Raw genomic sequence first — 19,073 nt, 5'->3', positions numbered from 1 at the left:
GGAAAAACTTTTTCACTAGGAGGCTGGTGAAGCACTGGAATGGGTTACCTAGGGAGGTGGTGTAATCTCCTTCCTTAGAGGTTTTTAAGGTCAGGCTTGACAGAGCTGTGGCTTGGATGATTTAGTTGGGGATTGATCCTGCTTTGAGCAGGGGGTTGGACTGATATTCTATGATTCTATTAAATGAAACAAGCACAAAGTCAGGTTCCTTACCTTGTGAAATCTATTTTTTTAAACTTTCCCTTTATTTTTTAGTAGTTTCCATTTAACACAGTTCTGTATTTGCTTTTTTTTCCGGTCTCTACTGCTGCCTGATTGTGTACTGCTGGTTCCAAATGAGGTGTGTGGTTGACCAGTCAGTTCATAACTCTGGTGTTTGTAACTCTGAGGTTCCGCTGTAAACCAGTAACAGGTAAGAACCTTTCAATTTCAGATGTGTACATCTCTCTTCCATTGCAGACTAAGAAACAAGGCCAAAGTCCTAACATCTTAATTTAGACTAATGAGAGTGGGTCAGATTGAGGTAAAATGTTACTTCCATAACAGAAATGATCAGGTAACAGATTTTTCATTCTGGTCTGTATCTCCCCCAAACTGTGATTTATAGGAAGTAGTGAGCAGTAAAGACCAAGATTATTGAAGGGGGAAATTATCACTAAAAAACAAAAATGGATACCCTCCTGCCTCAAAAATTAAAAAAACCCAAAATAGCTATTTGGAGACTACCATATGCAACACCTTCTTATCAAAGGATATATTTGCAGAGGACAGGAATTCTAATTTGTAGTGTTTGGCTGCTCTACAAATTTCTTGTGTTGTAGCTGCTGAATTTTCCATGCCTTGCCATGGATTTATTCCTTTTGGGGTTGGTTTGTTAGGCCTAGTTTACACTAGGAAATTAGGTAGGTAAAACTGGATTTTTCACATACCTGAGCGACACACTCCTTGAATGATGCAGTTAAACCGACCTAACCTCTGGTGTAGACAACACTAGATAGACAGGAGAATTCTCCCATCAACATAGCTACTGCCTCTTGGGGAGATGGATTACCTAAGCTGATGGGAGAAACCCACCTATTGTCAGAGGTAGTGTCTTCACTGAAGCACTACAGCAGCACCACTGCAGCATTTTAAGCATAGGCAAGCCTTCAAATTCCTTTTATGCTTCAGTCACACTGCACTTCATCTAGCCAAGGATGATGTGGAGATCCTAGGACCTGAACACTTCAGGTGACAGGATACAAACTTGGAAGTTAAACATTTCATTGATTGCATTCATTTGAGGTATATTTTCAGTGTGCTGCATCTATCCCGATTGTGCCACAGCTTCTCTTTAGGGAGGTGAGAATGACTACCTAAAATGAATGGGTGGAGGCAGAGAGCTACACTTCACATTAATTACAAAGCTATGGGACTGCAGCATGTCCAGACTTTCATCTTGTTGTTTCTCAGGATGATGTCCCTATGGGAGTTTTAGCAGGAAAGGGATATAGGTCTGCTGCCAGGAATATGAACCTTATACTACTACATGTTTATGAAAACCCTGAGATCTTGTACTGGAAATGGGAGTTCCCATATACAGACCTCAGCAGACAGTGGCGATGTGGGCATATAGAAATATGACAAGCATTTGGTAGATCCAAAATATCAGCAAGTACTTCTGGAGATATCACTGCTACAAATTTATACTATAGCTTTCATCCTGAATTTTTTTCTCCTCATCCAGCTGTTTAATCATTTGAACTCTAGTACTTCTTAGTCCTGCAGTTCCTTTCTGTATGATGAATAATATAAAATACAGATCCTGAGAATCTTTCTTCTTAGGGACTGAGTTCTGTTATCTGGAAGGATAAAAGATGTACAGTTGCTAGCATGACGACTTCATGATAAGATCCCTCAACCTTGGGAGGAGCACCAAGTTCCAGCAAGTAACGGTCAAAACTGTTTCCTGAACCCACTTGTCCTGTGTCTGTTTGACTTCATTGTTAGGAAAAAGAGATTCAGCCTCCTAGGTATCTCTGTTGTTGCAGGCACATTTGTCTATTCTTTGGTTCCATGGCCTCTCTTTGGCATCTCTGGCTGGTATCTGACTGAAAAAGCCCTTCTGTTGTGGGTGATAGCTTATCTCTTCTGGAGTCCTTACAACCGGATGTAAGGGAGTTTTATAACTTCGGCACACACACAAAGAGCTGCTTTGACTGGCAGACTGCCATCAGAGGCCTGAGCCAAAGCTGCTGATGTGCTATCAAATTTGAGGCCATGGTCCTAGTACCAAAGCACCCAGAGTCCCACAAATGAATCACATATGAAAACCATAGAAAGAGAGACATTTTCTTTAATATTGGAAGGAATTCCTTATTTTTGGGAGGAGAGGTAGATGCTGTCCTGTGGTTTTAGATGGTCATCCTGACCCCCCCCCCAAAAAAAGCACGCGGGGGGGATGCTTTAAGGATGCTTTTAGGACTGAAATCTTTGAAGTCTCTCCTAACGATTCCTTCCAGTTTTCTGTCTACAAGATCTTGAGATAAGAAGTCCCTTTCAGAGAGAATCACCCACATCTTTGGTGAGAACAGCTACTACTGCATCATCTTTACTTACAGCAACATTCCTATGTTTCCTAAAAATTTGTGGCCTGTTTACAGAAGCATTTATCCATGTCAGCATTTTCCCAGGTTGGTGACAGGTTTTGGCCCTTTGACTTTTTTCTGTCCATGGCTGGGAGATTCTCCCCTTTCCTCTCCTTCAGAACAAGGTTGGAGAGAAATAGTGAGAGTTAATTCAAATAGTTTGCAACTCCCCTCTCTCTTTAGGATAGTGTTTCCCTATGAGGACTATTACAATTTGGTGATGCCAATCTTAGCCAACCCCTTAACCAAGTAGTGTGGGCATTGTACATCTGCCCTCAGCTTTCAACTACTAAGGCCTGGTCTACACTAGGACTTTAATTCGAATTTATCAACCCGGCAGGTGGAGGGTGTGGATGCTAAAGCTATCCACAGTTCACCACTCTGTTGACGCTCTGGACAGCATTCCGAGCTTGGATTCTCTGGCCAGCCACACAGGAAATGACTTTGAATTCATTTTCCTGTCTGGGCGGTTTGAATCTGACGTTCTGGTTGCACATGATGCAGAGCTCTCCAGCAGAAGAGTCCAATCCCAGAATAGAAAGAGGTCCCCAGCATGGAAGTCCAGGATCTGATCTGTGTGTGGGCGAGGAGTCTGTGAGTTCTCTAAAGCCATGAAAGACAAAGGATACAGCCGGGATGCATGCGCGTGAAAGTGAAGGACCTAAGACAAGGGTATCAAAAAGTCAGAGCCCCCAGACATGCCGCTTCTACGAGGCACTGCATGCCATTCTAGGTGGGTCTGCCACCAGTGCCCCACCAGTGACGAAGATGAGGAAGGGTCTTTGACAGCCAGGATCTCTTCATCACCCTCACAGAGATCCAACCAGGACTCGGAATCAGGGGAAGGATCAGGCGGTAAGTGCTACAAACAGGGAAACATTTATTTTTAAGAAACAGGGATTTATATAAAAATAGAAATACTATATAAACATTTTTAAATATGAAACTAAACAAACAGCAGGTCTACACAAACAGCAATGGAGCAATAGTCCTCTGGGGATATTTCAAAAAGCTCTCAGAGAGCAGCTGGAAAAGCCTCAGCAAGAGGTTTCTTGGGAGAGGTGCTTATTGGGGTGCTTCGAAAAGCACACTCTCCGCGCCATGCCATCCTCAGGTAGAGGGGACCATCGCGAGCATGGCAGCGTAGGGTCCTGGTCTGTGCAGGGCTTCTATTAACATCCGTGACACGCCTCAGGGTGATGTCGTTGTGGAAGTGCTGCATCTAATTAGTGGAATTAGTGTACTGTTACTATTGTGCATGGTAGACTTTTACTTTGCATAAGAATGACCAACAGAGTTTTACTTTGCATAAGAATGACAACAGAGTTTTACTTTGCATAAGAATGACCAACAGCCACGTGTTGCAGGCCTCAGAGGAAAAGCATACAGGGTCTTTCACTGGCGGAGATGCCGCATAACGCTCATCTTTTCTGCTTTGCACATTGCCTCCAGCAGGAGAGCACAGCTAAGCACTATCTGATAAGCAGTCCGTACTGTAAGGCTTACCAGGACTTTGTGCAAGAGGATGCAGCTGTCTCTCGCTATCCAGTGCAATCGCGCGCCAATGAGAGCGTATTTCAAATCTCGGACTAGTTCCGAGATCTCCTGAGACTTGGTTCCCTGTTTGGTCTTCTTAACTGAAAATGACTAGACTGTGTTTACTGTTGGCAAACATGTATTTGTTCAAGGAAATCACCTACTTTCCTTCACGGACTGCCAAAGAAAAGACAAGGGACGACATGTTCCAGGAACTGATGGCCAGCTCCAGAGCGGAGGCGGCAGAGCAGAGACAGTCGAGGAGAGCCTGTGTCAGCAGCATCGCACACACCTGGAACGGGAGGATAGGTGGCGGCAGGAAGACCAGCAGGCGACTCAAACGCTGCTTGGTCTAATGAGGAGCAGCACGACACGCTCCGGCGCCTTGTAGATGTTCTGCAAGACCACAGGCAGGAGGAAGAGCCCCCTGCAGTGCATCTGCAAGTCCTGTCCCCCTCACCCAAAGTGACAAGAAGGAGGGGGGGCCGTGGAGAACTGTCACTGCACCGCAGCAGAGCGCTAATGTACAAGACACCTCTCGCTGTAAATTTGTAGAAGTTCTTCCCTTACAGGATCACCCAGTCCCAAATCCAAGTTTCAACCCCCACTGTGTATAACATTATTAAAAGCGGTTTGCTGTTACTCTCTGTTGTGTCAGAAGACTTTGTGGGGATTTTTAATTACAGTGCATAGCCCACATTACCAGGGTACAGACTGGGGGCAGGGTCAACTGCAGGGCACACACAGACTGCAGTCACTAGGCACCAGGGACAGTCTGTGTGGTGTATGCTGCCCGGGTCTTTCCTTGATGTGTAGGGTCCTGGTGCCTGACATCCCGAATGTAAAGGCAGGCTTCCCTTCACATGCATTTGGACCGTAGTCGATCCTCCTCCCGGTGCCCGCCCCAAAAAGAGACCTCATCCAGGGGCAGATACTCACCCTCCCCCACCCCCACCCCCTTCCAACGCCAAAACCACAGCCGTCATGTTCCTGCAAACCCACCCATCAAGCACAGAATGCTTCCATGTTTCAACGAAGAAACAGAAATGCAAAGTCAACGAAAGATTTATTATTAATTACTAAAACATGTCCTTAGTTTTAAACGCCCTTGGGAAGTGGGGAAAACTTGGTTTATGATCAGGCTCTCTTAAAATCAAGTGGACAGTCACAGGTTACCCTGCTCGCTGGGATATTCTCTCCAGCACGGGTGTCTGGCTGATCATAAACAGCAGCCAGGTGAAGAGTTCCTTGTGTTTCAAGGCGCCTGCGCTGTATAAGGATGAGCCAGAGCAGGGGGCGGGGCGGCCGGTCCCGAGGATCACTGTAGGCATCTGCATGCCCCCCCCCGTATTTTTTTGGTCCGGGGAAAAAGTGCCTGCCTGAGGCGTCTAAACAGACCAGAGTTCCTGAATATGGTCCACCACAGCTTGCAGCACCATTGAAAAGTAGCCGCTGGCCTGGTGGGCTGGTGCCAGATAGGGATGTGAGTCCCATCACAGTCAGGGCTCGCATCCTTGTGTCCTGGGCGCTTCAGGGGGGGGGAGGGGACAGCACACAACACAGAAGGAAAAAGTGTCCCGCATCCTGAAGTTCGCCAGCCTCTGTGTGTCATCCCAGACCCTGCAGCACTATGTCCCCACCCCAGTCTGTGCTTGTTTCCCCCCAGAATCGCGTCCCCACACCATGAACTTGACCCATTGCCACCATGATCTCCACAATAGTCCTAGTGTGTAGACAAGCCCTAAGAGAAACTACTGTGCCAAAGCAGGTTGGCAAATGAAGTCTCCCCATTCCATTCTCAGTTAGAATGAAGTTGAAGAGGAATAGTCCAGGAACGTCCTTAAAAATATCTTGGGACTTATCTGGAGAGAACAGAGAGCTGAATAGGCTGCCTGTTTCCTTGCCTACAGGGAATATAATTCCTGTAAGGATGTGTGGTGGGATTCTGCAGCCCTTTCTAAATGCAGAAATGGATTCACGAGGCAGATAGGAAGCTGAGAGACTTTCCTCCTGAGCAGGGTTACAGTGTCCAGCTCATCACTGTGATTGGGTGTACCACCTCTTTGAGTCCTGGAAGGAGTTAGTTGTTGGGTGGCCACAGCAGGAAGCAAAGGACCTCCTCCCTGAGTGGACAAGACTTAGCAGACAGAGCTGGGAAACACTTGAAGCTGATTAGCCTCCTGTACCTACTGAAAATAAAATAAATCAGGTAGGAGAGGGGAGGCACTCTGTGAACAGATTTCACACCAGTAACTAGAACAGCGGTTCTTAGTTGCTGTACTTGAATTCTGATTTCAAAGAGGAGGGATAGCCATACTTCTTGTTTCATCCTGGAAAGGGCTTTGCAAGCCCACCAAGGGAGGAGAGGGTTTGGAGCCTTAGACTACGTCTACACTACCCGCCGTATCGGCGGGTAGCGATCGATTTTTCAGGGATCGATATATCGCGTCTCATCTAGACGCGATATATCGATCCCCGAACGCGCTTCTATCGATTCCGGAACTCCACCGCCACGAACGGCGGTGGCGGCGTCAACATGGAGAGCCCCGGACATCGATCCCGCGCCGTGAGGACGGGTAAGTTATCGATATAAGATACTTCGACTTCAGCTACGTTATTCACGTAGCTGAAGTTGCGTATCTTATATCGATTTTTCCCCTTAGTGTAGACCAGCCCTCTGTTGTCTTAACAGGGAAAATAACCAAATAAGCCCGTGGGGCTGATAGATGGCAACTCTTAAGCTGATAGCCTTCGTGCATATTGTCAAGCTCTAACTACAATTAGTTACATTTGGCTGAAGATTGTTATAGTAAAAAAATTTTTCATGGAAATCAGCACATAGTATCTAATGCAAGGCTGGATTAAGACTATCTAGAGCCCTAGCACACCACAACATGGGGGTGGGGATCCTGTGGCTCCAGCCCTGTGATTCCTCCCCTTTGGTGATGGCTGGGGACCCACTCTTCTCCCAGAGAGGCAGGGGTAGTGGCATGAAGCAGCATTCTGCCTTTCATGAGCAGCCCCATTTTGCCTCTCATGCAGCAGGAGGAGTATGCTTTCCCCCTTGGGGGCGCAGAAAGGAAACTTAGGGTATGTCTACACTACGGGATTATTCCGATTTTACAGAAACCGTTTTTTTTAAACTGATTGTATAAAGTCAAGTGCACGTGGCCACACTAAGCACATTAATTCGGCGGTGTGCGTCCATGTACCGAGGCTAGTGTTGATTTCCGGAGCGTTGCACTGTGGGTAACTATCCCATAGTTCCTGCAGTCTCCCCCGCCCATTGGAATTCTGGGTTGAGCTCCCAATGCATGATGGGGCAAAAACAGTGTTGCGGGTGATTCTGGTTAAATGTCGTCACTCAATCCTTCCTCCGTGAAAGCAACGGCAGACAATCATTTCGCGCCCTTTTCCCCTGGATTGCTCTGGCAGACGCCATAGCATGGCAACCATGGAGCCTGTTTTGCCTTTTATCACTGTCACCGTATGAGTACTGGATGCTGCTGACAGACGCGGTACTGCAGTGCTACACAGCAGTATTCATTTGCCTTTGCAAGGTAGCAGAGACGTTTGCCATCCCTATTGCACCGTCCGCCATTGTAAACTGGCGATGAGATGATGGTTATCAGTCATTTTGCATCGTTTGCATTTGGAAATTGGCGATGACAGTTATCAATCCTTTTGTACCATCTGCTGCTGTCATGGGTGCTCCTGGCTGGCCTCGCTGAGGTCAGCCACGGGCGCATGGACAAAAATGGGAATGACTCCCTGGGTCATTCCCTTCTTTATGTTTTGTCTAAAAATAGAGTCAGTCCTGCCTAGAATATGGGGCAGGTGTACTAGAGAACCAGAGAGCACAGCTGCTCCTGGTCAGAGCCCCAGAGATCCCGCAGAAATGATGAGCTGCATGCCATTCTAGGGGGTGCCCCTGCAACAACCCCACCCGTTGCTTCTCTCCTCCCCCAACTCTCCTGGGCTACCGTGGCAGTGTCCCCCCATTTGTGTGATGAAGTAATAAAGAATGCAGGAATAAGAAACACTGAGTTTTTAGTGAGATAAAATGAGGGGGAGGCAGCCTCCAGCTGCTATGATAGTCCAGGCAGGACATTAAAGGGTGTGGGGGAGAGGAGCGCAGCCTCCAGCTGCTGATAGTCCAGGCAGTACAGAATCTTCTTTAGACATGAAAGCGGGGGGGCTGATGGAGCTCAGCCTCCAGCTGCTATGATGAGGACGGTTACCAAGCCTTCTGTACCGTCTGCTGGGAATGACCAGGAGTCATTCCCATTTTTACCCAGGCGCCCCCGGCCGACCTCACTGAGGCCAGCCAGGAGCACTCACGGGCCAATGATGACGATGGATACCAGTCATTTTGCACCGTCTACCACTGGGAAGGGGATGCTGGTGTTCAGCGCTGCAGCACCCGTCTATGAGCAGCATGCAGTAGACATAGGGTGACATTGAAAAAAAGGCGAGAAACGATTTTTTTTCCTTTTCTTTCGGGGGCGGGGGGGAGAAAGGGTGTAGATTGAATACATACACCCTGAAACACCCGGGAAAATGTTTTTGACCCTTCAGGCATTGGGAGCTCAGCCAAGAATGCAAATGCTTTTCGGAGACTGCGGGGACTGTGGGATAGCTGGAGTCCTCAGTACCCCCCTCCCTCCCTCCATGAGCATCCATTTGATTCTTTGGCTTTCCGTTATGCTTCTCACGCAGCACTGTGCTGAGTCCCTGCTGTGGACTCTGTCTATCATAGCCTGGAGATTTTTTCAAATGCTTTGTCATTTCATCTTCTGTAACGGAGCTCTGATACAACAGATTTGTCTCCCCATACAGCGATCAGATCCAGTACCTCCCGTACGGTCCATGCTGGAGCTCTTTTTGGATTTGGGACTGCATCGCCACCCGTGCAGATCAGAGCTCCACGCTGGGCAAACAGGAAATGAAATTTAAAAGTTCGTGGGGCTTTTCCTGTCTACCTGGCCAGTGCATCTGAGTTCAGATTGCTTTCCAGAGTGGTCACAATACTGCACTGTGGGATACCACCCGGAGGCCAATACCGTCGAATTGCGGCCACACTAACCCTAATCCGACATGGCAATACCGATTTCAGCGCTACTCCCCTCGTCGGGGAGGAGTACAGAAATCGGTTTAAAGAGCCCTTTATATCGATATAAAGGGCTTCGTTGTGTGGACGGGTGCAGGGTTAATTCGGTTTAACGCTGTTAAATTCGGTTTAAAAGCATAGTGTAGACCAGGCCTTAGTACTTACCCCAGTAGGTGGAGTATATCTGCTTGAGTGAGTATGAGGGCCAGGCTCAATGCACTCTTCTGCTGCCACACACAGAAATCTCTGTTGGGGTGGCAGTGGTGGGCTACCCCCAAAACAATTCCAAGATCCATTAATACTCTCTGGAGATGCATGGAAGTGCCCACATCTCTCATAGGTAATGTCTCTGGCTGTCTGCAGATTCAGGCATTGGTTACATTTGGTTCACATTTTCAGATTTTCCCCTCAGAACCACAAGAGCCAGAAACATACTGTTTTTAAATAAAGCAAAGCTTTGTGAATATCTCAGAATCTAAGACCTGGAGCCCTACACACTGGTTTTATAGTGCCTTAATCTGGCCTTGAACTGATGTCATGAAAAATAAAAGCTGCCAACAACTTCTTTGCTGCAATATATATTTTAATCCAAAGTGAATCTCAACAGTAATACACCATAAATTCTTATTTTGACACTCACCAAAATAGTCACCTGGAAAACCCGCTTTTTGTGACAAAGTACAGAAGGCTTGGTCACATTTAAATCACTGAGAACTAGAGAGAAATACTATCGCAAACTGTAAGAGACATTACATCCATAAATTTTTTTCCCAGTCCTCGTATTGTAATATTGCACAGTGCAATTGCTACATGGCAAACTAGTGTAGCATAAAAACCAAAGGCAAAAAAAAAAAAAGAAAAAAAGCCACAAGTCTACAAATTGTTAAACAGTAACAATTCAAACTTAATAATCAAGTCTATATCCTTGGGTAGTTCTAAAACAATCTTCCTACAGCTTGCAGTGTGATTTAACTTTTACTTAACACAAACCAAGTTAAAATTAGAAATGCAGAAAATTTAAAAATTTAAACCAAAAGCATTAGTTAATACAGTAGCATATCTGATTAATAAAAACACCCTGAATTAAAGTTAAAAACTGAATACAAGAAATTCATATAAAATAATTCACAAATTAAAATAGTATGCAAATATGCAATTCTGTATTCATGCAGTGTTTTATTTAAAAAAGGCATTAAAACAATCTGAGGTGTATATGTTTCACTGATGAGGGATAACTGTTTGCACAGATTTAGGCACCAATCCTGAAAGTAGTTCTCTACAGATGGACCCTTGGCACCTGCACAAAATCCCATTGAAGTCAATTGGACTCTACATGGGTGCAGGAGCTCATTGCAAGATCAGTACTACACAATCATTTCATTATTCAGAATTTAGGTTGTGACAGAATCCCAAATATTTAGTTCTTTGAAATTCAAACACATTTCTATTGTTACAATATATAAAGAGCAGCAGGCTTAATTTGGGGCACATTTACAGTACATTTTTCTTGTGAATTTATAGGATAATATTGTGCCATACAGGTAAATGTGTCAATTTAACAAGCATATTAGCTTTACATCCTAAGTACAGTAAAAAGAAAGTACAGTAAATACATTAAAGCAATGGAGATTCCCATGGCTCCAAATAAAGAGAACACAGTATTTTTTGTTATCATAATCCAAAAGTCAATTAATCCTTTTGTGCTGGTGGTTCTTGGTGTGTCCACTGCCCGCAATGGAGATAACACCAAGAGGACTCAATTCCCAACACTAAGGTATTAACAGAGGACAGGAATCTGCTAGAACAGATTGTAAAAGTTTGAAGTGTTAGGGTGTATGATGAATTTACTTGAGTATTTTCTTGACTCCATATATTTAGGCTTTATATGTGCTGATAAGATTTCAAATTAATCAGGCTACTCTTAGTTTCTAATGTATACTTTATATATACATTTATATTTGTACAAAATGCATAGAGTTGATTACTAAAAACACTGAATCTTGTGGGGAAAGTTAGGTTTCTTTTGCAGTGTGATTAAAAATGTACTGCTGGTATTGGTTTATGATATAACACTGTTGTAGTCCAACTTTTGTTTTTAAAAAACAATAGGCACAGTTATTTCATTTGGACATTCATTAAATAAAACACTGCTTGTATTAATGGAGTAAAGAAAAAAATCTACCAGTTATTAGCTTATTGACAGAGTTAAACACAAATACTTTGCACTCTTATTCCAGTCAATGCTGCAAATATTGTATTCCAGAATATTTTTTGTTTAAAAAAAAGTTAAGTCAAGCCTGCAAGATACAGCTTCTTAAGTGTCTACATAATGCAATATGAAAACATAAAAAATTAAGTTACATACATACATACATCCACTTATATGCAGTGATGAGCCCAAAGTTAATGGAGATAAAATACTGATGCAAATAACACCCCAAAATAACATATTCAATTAAACTTCCATCATTTACAATATAGTAGTTACGACACTCCAAACATAAAAGCAAAATAAAAATCAAAACCCCCACTTCTATTTCATGTAATTAGACTTATACAGAAATTAGAAGGCTAAGAAAGAACTAGTTAATCAACTAATTTCACAGCTATCTGAAGTGGCAATCATGATATAGCAGCTTATCTATGATACATTCAAGATAATGATACAATTTATTACTTACCCATAAGCTAACACACAGCCTGTTTAATACCTTCTTTAAATCCCATCTCTACACTACAGTATACTTGAGGTCTATGAAAAAGTAGCTACCTTTTATAGGAAATGGATGATTAAGTCTTTGGTGCTGCAAAAGCAACTTCATTTGAACAAAAACAAAAACAAAAAAGACAAAACTTTCTAGGAAAAAAATGCAAAAAGCATGTAATTTACGTCCCTGACGGAATGTATTAAATAAGCAAACACCCCAACAAGCTAACACAAATACTATAATGAAAAAGGCTAAAATCTCTCCCATGCATAAATGAAAAATTGCACACAAAGAACTCACATCTTTTCAAGCTTCAATAGTAAATATTCTGCTACTACTTATTAAATACTGCATGGTTTGCTCAAGCTAAGATGAAATCACATCATGAATCAATGAGCATTTTGCTTTTTCTTTCATAATCTAGTCAAAGTCATGCCTACTGCACCTCTAAACATGTTATTAAATCCAATTAGACAAACACTTTGAAAATATACTACTTAGATTGTATTGCAGTTCCATTTAACAGTATAAAATACTGTTTTGTGTTTATCACTAAAAGCTACTGAATTGACTTTTCTTATGCACTACTAAATTCTTCTCCTGAAGCTAGATCATTCTGAAAAAATCGGACAGCAGAATTCAGCTACAGCAAAACATGCTGCCTCCTTGACAAGGAAAAACACCCAATACTAAAATCATACCACACAAAACCCCAAATGAGCATTACTCTATCAAAAAATCAGAAGATCTGAATTTTAAGTGCTGCAGTCCTCAACATGTATATATAAGTAATAACATTAACAACCTCAAATATTTAAGGCACTATGTGTGGGAACGGTTTACAATGCAGCTGAGATTATTAGGACAACAACATTTTAGAGCAATGTCTAGGCAACTCTTTTTTGCCCATGCAAAAGACACATGCAATGTGAAGAACAGCTCAACTTTTTAGATAAGTGACTCAACATTTAAACACCAAGATACACAATACAAACATTTTACTTGTACACTGTACTGCTGACATATGTGCATCTGTTGCTCTAAATCTGTACACTGAATGGCTTCCCAAATGTAGACGTGTCTTGCACTAGTTAGAAGGCAATTTTATAAAAAATAGAAGGAGCAAAACTGGAATTCTGCTCCAGTAAGTCACCTGTCTGGAGTTACTATATAAGAAGATAATATGACCAAAGATACAAGTTATACCAAATGTGCAAAACACATTAAAAGTGAGTTTTGTTTTGTTATTTAAAGCTCAAGGTTGTTTAAATTGCACCCAAGTCTACATGATTCAAAAAATAATTCTCTTGTTGTGCCATGGCTAATTTTTATTAAATACCATGTTTCTTCTTAAATCAAGCATTTATCATTGAGCTTCCTCTACTGTACTCAAGTTCTCACATAAATGGATACTGGCTGAGTTTTGTTGGACTCAGAGGAAATCCTGTGTAAGCAGGTGATGCTGCAATGTAAGAATGTGGTGGGAAAATAGGTTTGTACTGAGTCTGATGAATGGTTGGGGAAGGTAAAAGACGGGGATTTATGCCCACTGGGACTTGGTGAACTATGCCACTGGGATGAGATATATTGTAGGTTGGATGCTGCAATATAGGTCTTGAGGTACATGATGAGGCTAGGAGGTGGGCTACAGGTGCCGCAGTACTAAGGGGTGCAGATGATGGATATGGAAGAATAGCAGGCTGTCCTCCAAGGTGTGTACTTCCAGCTAAATGTGCATGCACCGTACTGTGATTTGGACTTCCATGTGGAAGGGAGAACGGATGACTGGCAACACCAGCTGGAATGTATGTCTGCTGTCTTCGATGACTGTAGTTTCCATTCCACTCCTGAGGCCCAGATCCAAAGTGCTGAACCTGTCCACGCAGAGAAATTGCTATATGTTAATTTTCAAGTACAGCTAGAGCATGAACTCAATCTGGAGAAATGTTTAAAATTAATAAACTTAAATTCTATAAAGAAATATAAAGGAATAATCAAATGAACAAATACAGAAAGTAGAAAATACTAGCTATTGAAATAGTAACACAAACAGGAAATTTGAAGGTTATAACTCAATGCAGTCCTCTTGCAAGACAAGGACAAAATGATATGCTGTTTTAAACACAAGTACCATATATCACACAAGCAAGGTGATTATTCCACTCTGCTCAGTTGTGGTTTGCACACCTGGCAAACTCCACTCACTACTCACGAAGACGTCCACGCAGTGTGCAGCGGCAGTCAAAAAAGCAAACAGGATGTTAGGAATCATTAAAAAGGGGATAGAGAATAAGATGGAAAATATCTTATTGCCCTTATATAAATCCATGGTTCGCCCACATCTTGAATACTGCGTACAGATGTGGTCTCCTCATCTCACAATAAAGGCACAACCAATGGAAACAGGAGAGAAAATTTAGAGGGGAGCAGGAAAAAAAATGAGGAATGGTTTGAAAAATATTTGACACACATAACTAGGTCTAGACTAATGACCCATAGAACAGTGGTTCTCAAAGCTGGTCTGCCGCTTGTTCAGGGAAAGCCCATGGTGGGCCAGGCCAGTTTGTTTACCTGCTGCATCCGCAGGCTCGGCTGATTGCAGCTCCCATTGGCCGCGGTTCGCCATTCCAGGCCAATGGGGGCTGCGGGAAGTGGCGCGGGCCAAGGGATGTGCTGGCCGCCCTTCCCGCAGCTCCCATTGGCCTGGAGCGGTGAACCACGGCCAGTGGGAGCCACGATCAGCCGAACCTGCAGGCACGGCAGGTAAACAAACTGGCCCGGCCCATCAGGGGCTTTCTCTGAACAAGCGGCAGATCGGCTTTGAGAACCACTGCCATAGATGATGTGCTAATTGTTTACAACTATTAGAGAAAGACTATTAGTCTCATTAAATAAGAAGGATAGAAGTAGTAGTGGGCTTCAACTACAGCAGGGAAAATTCAGATTAATTATTCATATATTAATCAGTAAATTAGAAATTAATCATCATAGTAAAGCCCTGCAGTGGAACGGTGTCTGTCTAAAGGTTGAGGAATTTGCAGTCTTTGGCAGTGGTCAAAGTTAGAATAAGATGATCATTCTAGGGTTAGTTTAGGATTAATTAAAATCAATCCTTCCATGATGATGCAGGGGGATGTACTAGATGACCCAGAGATCCTTTCCAATCTGAATTATTCTAAGTAATAATTAATAAGCCTCCTATCTGTATATGGCAGACTTTAACATTTTGTTTTAATATTTACTATAAACAGATAAGCAGGGTTTTGTTTTTAAATGTACTGCCCCTCCAAATACCTAGATGTTATTTTAAAAAGAGTTGTGTTAATGTAGCTACTGCCCAGAAGCTGGGAATGGATCTCTTGATGATTACCTGTTCTGTCCATTCCCTCTGAACCACCTGGCATTGGCCAGTCGGAAAACAGGTTACTGGGCTAGATGGACAATTGGTCTGACCATATGGCTGTTCTTGTGTTCTTATGCTCAAAGTAAAATAATTAAAATAACTTAAATTTAGTAAATGTAGTTTTCTATATTATCTATGGGCTAGACCCCGGGCTGCAGCAGAGAGATACTTGGTGTAGCATTAAGGAAGGAGTAAATTGGCTTTGTAAGTAACTATGTCTCTGAATAAAGGGAGACCAGAGAGGAGGGATGAGTGAGTGTAGCAGAGAGCAAAAGTGTCCTCCGGGGAGACATAGGTCTCTAACTGCCCTGGGGTGCAAGGTGAGCTCATTGTGGAGCTGTCGGCTCTAGTGCTTCTCTGGTCACAGTGAAAGTCGGTTCCCTCTGGGGCCGTGACAGTTTTGGCACGGAGTCTGATCTGGATATTGAAGGGAGTGGCCCTGGAAGTTTGTCGTACATTTCAGATGTATGAACCAGTACCAGAACAAACAGATCTGTGCCTCTTTGTGCCAGAGTTTTACTTGGGTCTATAGCCTTAGTATCCATGTGTGAGGGCTCTCCTATCTTTGAAGGGTTCAGAAAAGGATCTTCGCTCTCGAGAGCAGGCTTGGATAAAGGAGGTCTGTCTTAATACTTACGAGAGTGCTCCTTACTCTCACGAGAAGCCTTCTCCTTAAGCTTGAAAGTCTTAGCTTCAATTCTGGAGCTCATGCTCAGAGGGGTGCTCCCTGCTGGAGGCGGCCAACATACAGGGCAATCTCCCCAGTCCACATCTGATTGGGGTCTCATGGCCTGCTCCATCCAATTTTTAAGTCTTAGCTCCCAACCCTCATGAGTTCTGAGAGGGAAGGAGTGCCAAATGCTGTATTTGGCTGAGATGTGAAACTTGCCTAGCCAGTAGAGGCAGTGCTGGTGTTCGTCACTCACAGAAAACAAGCAGGGGCAGGAAAAACAATTCTTGAATCCTAGGACTATGGGCATAATCCTAGCCTTCTGGGAGAATTTCCCCAGAGTGAGATAAAAAACAACTCACTAAAGGCTATACTAAGTCTAAAAGATTAAAATACCAAAAACGATTTATAATATATTTACAGAATGACGCAGTTGAGGAAGAAGCTAGAGACACAGAAGATTCTTACTCAGGCCATGCCGCAGTAAGAAGGAACTGGAGAAACAGCACTCTTTACCCTCAGTTCAGAGCACGAGGAGATCAACTGCGCATGTGCAGACCAATGGACACTGCTTACTAAAAATCTCTGAACTCATGTGCATGGTGCCACATGAATACCATGTGTACAATACAGATAAGGACCTCACATCTTTAAGAACCATGTACCACGTGTGGAATACACACAGGGACCATCACTCGAAGAACATGTCTCTTTTTTTCCTCAGCCATGCTCACTACACACAAGAGAGATAGTGAATTACAATTGGGTGCATCAGCTCTACTATATTCTGGGATTCCCCTCAACTAACAGAATTCTCAGCTGGACAGATATGCTGGGTTTCCAGTTGTTTGTGCCACAGGTGAGGCACAAAGCAGGTGGAACAAGGCTGAAAATATGGCCCCACACTTAACTCCATGGTACAAATATTTTACCATTTGGAAGGAGGAAAAGTGGTCAAGTATATTATGATCATGTCTCAGGCTTTCTACTAAATTTAATGTAGGTTGTAACAATTTTCCCAGTGCTGTTTTTCCATCATCTTTACAAACTCATCTGTTCAACCACTACCATGGCTGCTAATTTAGGGACAAAGTGGAAGATATTTCTGACTTGCACAATAGGCTAGAGAAGCCCATTTTTCAGGATTTCAGCAGCTTGACTACACACGTTGGGCATATTTTTTACTGTCTTGAGACCTGATTTTTCAAACGTGGAGGAGCCATAGCTCCCATTTAGTTCAGTGTTGCGGGTGTCCAGCATTTTTTTAAATCAGGCCCTCAACCTTAAGACAGTGAAACAGTTTTGAGCTGTGAATGAATACACATACCTGACTGAAATTTATAGGTTGCTGATGGAATGCTGATGTCAATTTTTGCTGACGGTTACTCATAGCAGGAGGCTGGTTTATTCTTCCAGGGATAGATCGGCCTTTTATCAGCGGCTGGCATGTGTTATCTGGCAAATAAAAATCAAATACTAATACCAAGGCAAACCTTCAATTCTTTCAACTATTCAAATAGACAATAGTTGTAAAGTAATAAACCAAGAAGCTTAGAAAACATTTTAAAAATTAATTTATGATTAAGATTTAATAATTTAGGTAAAATACATGATTAAATAAGAGGGGGGTAGCTTAAATCTTATGTTTGGTGCATATACCTATTGAATAGACTGCTCAAATTTCTGACTTACCCATTATTATAAAAGAGAACAACTACTAAATTAGTTTACCTGTATTCACCATCTGCTCATCTAAATTTAATCTGTTTTCTATTCTTATTCGTGGCACCGCAACAGCGCAGACAGAAGGTTTGGATTCTGGGTTAACTGAGTTTCTGGTTTCTGTATTTTGATTGGTGTTGTCTACAAAACTGCTTTCTACAAATGGACTGTCATGTCCTGAAGAGTCTGAGGTCGGGGAACCATCCACAGTATCACAGCCACTCTCTTGTTCATCATCTGACATACTATTCAAAAAATAAATATTGCATTATAAGCAGAGTGTTCTTCCATTAGTGTTCTTGTAATGTGTGACAAGATATTTACACAAAATATTTAAAAATAAAACAAACTGCAGAAAGAAAATTTACATTTTAGTTATGGTAAGTGTCTCAAGTTAAAACCACACAAGCTGGGAATTCAGATGGAAGCTAAAAGTCTAAACTCATCTTCCAACCTTAAATGACAAGTTGTAAGCAGGGGTGGAAAGGATAAGGCCGCAGTTACTTTGTTAAAAGAAATTAGCGAGGGTTATGGTGAGTTGCACATTAACCTTGCTCTAATAAATCCACCTAATCTATATTAAGTTTTAAATTGTATTTCCACCACACACATGCACACTAATTACCTCATTTTCTTTCTAATCCAAAGAATAAAAGCCTCCCCATGGTTATCATGCCATAAGCAGAGGAGGAAATACTTTATGAAGAAAAAATAATGCTTCTAAAAACAAGCCACAGGCCTAGGGAGATTGAGCAAGTGTCTAGCTAGCCCAAAGAGATGCACAGTTACATGTGAGGAATCAGGAGAACACTCCTGGCATAGTAGCTAGTTGTTGGATCAGCCACTAGAGAGGAAGAACACTCATTTTACATATAGTATTGCCAAGCACATAGGTTTGACAGATTATTTTTGACAGTATTTAGGTTAAGAGGAAAAGCAGAGCCAATTCTCAAACTATAGTCTATAGAACAGAGGTTCTCAAACTGTGGCCTGTGGACTACCAGTGGTCTGCAAGCTCCATTCAGGTGGTCCACAGATAGTTGCCTCTAAGGTTCGCGCGTGGATGGCCGCACACAAGAGAATGAAGGGCCAACTCACCTAATTAATGGAGATGCGCAGGCATGGCTCCACTAATTAGGTGCCTGGACCCTGGAGAAGACGCACATGTAAGGTGAGGTGGTGGCCTTGGGGAGAATAGAGGGTAGTTGGAAAGGGGCAGTGAGGTGAGAAGAGGGGGTGGGGGAAATTTGGCATGTGCAGGGCTGTGGCAGCCAGAGAAAGAGGTGACTTTCCCCAG

At 43.0% G+C, this 19,073-nt stretch overlaps 1 protein-coding gene across 10 annotated transcripts in view; it reads right to left on the bottom strand.

Moving 5' to 3' along the window:
- Window positions 1-12,658: 12,658 nt before the first annotated feature.
- The window catches only part of HIPK3 (homeodomain interacting protein kinase 3), a 139,716-nt gene continuing 133,301 nt past the window's right edge, over window positions 12,659-19,073 (bottom strand). For all 10 annotated transcript variants that reach the window (XM_039535719.1, XM_039535717.1, XM_039535718.1 and 7 more), the window contains 3 exons: window positions 17,786-18,021; window positions 17,382-17,509; window positions 12,659-13,855 (listed from right to left, as the gene is read on the bottom strand). In XM_039535719.1, the coding sequence (XP_039391653.1) occupies window positions 13,379-13,855; window positions 17,382-17,509; window positions 17,786-18,021 (841 nt within the window). In that variant the 3' untranslated portion in view covers window positions 12,659-13,378. The remainder of the gene's footprint in view (window positions 13,856-17,381; window positions 17,510-17,785; window positions 18,022-19,073) is intronic.

This window comes from Mauremys reevesii, linkage group 4 (assembly GCF_016161935.1).
Source record: "Mauremys reevesii isolate NIE-2019 linkage group 4, ASM1616193v1, whole genome shotgun sequence".
Taxonomy (NCBI): Eukaryota; Metazoa; Chordata; order Testudines; family Geoemydidae; genus Mauremys; species Mauremys reevesii.
Note: the sequence above shows the minus strand (reverse complement) of the source record. Positions and strands in the feature narration are given on the sequence as shown.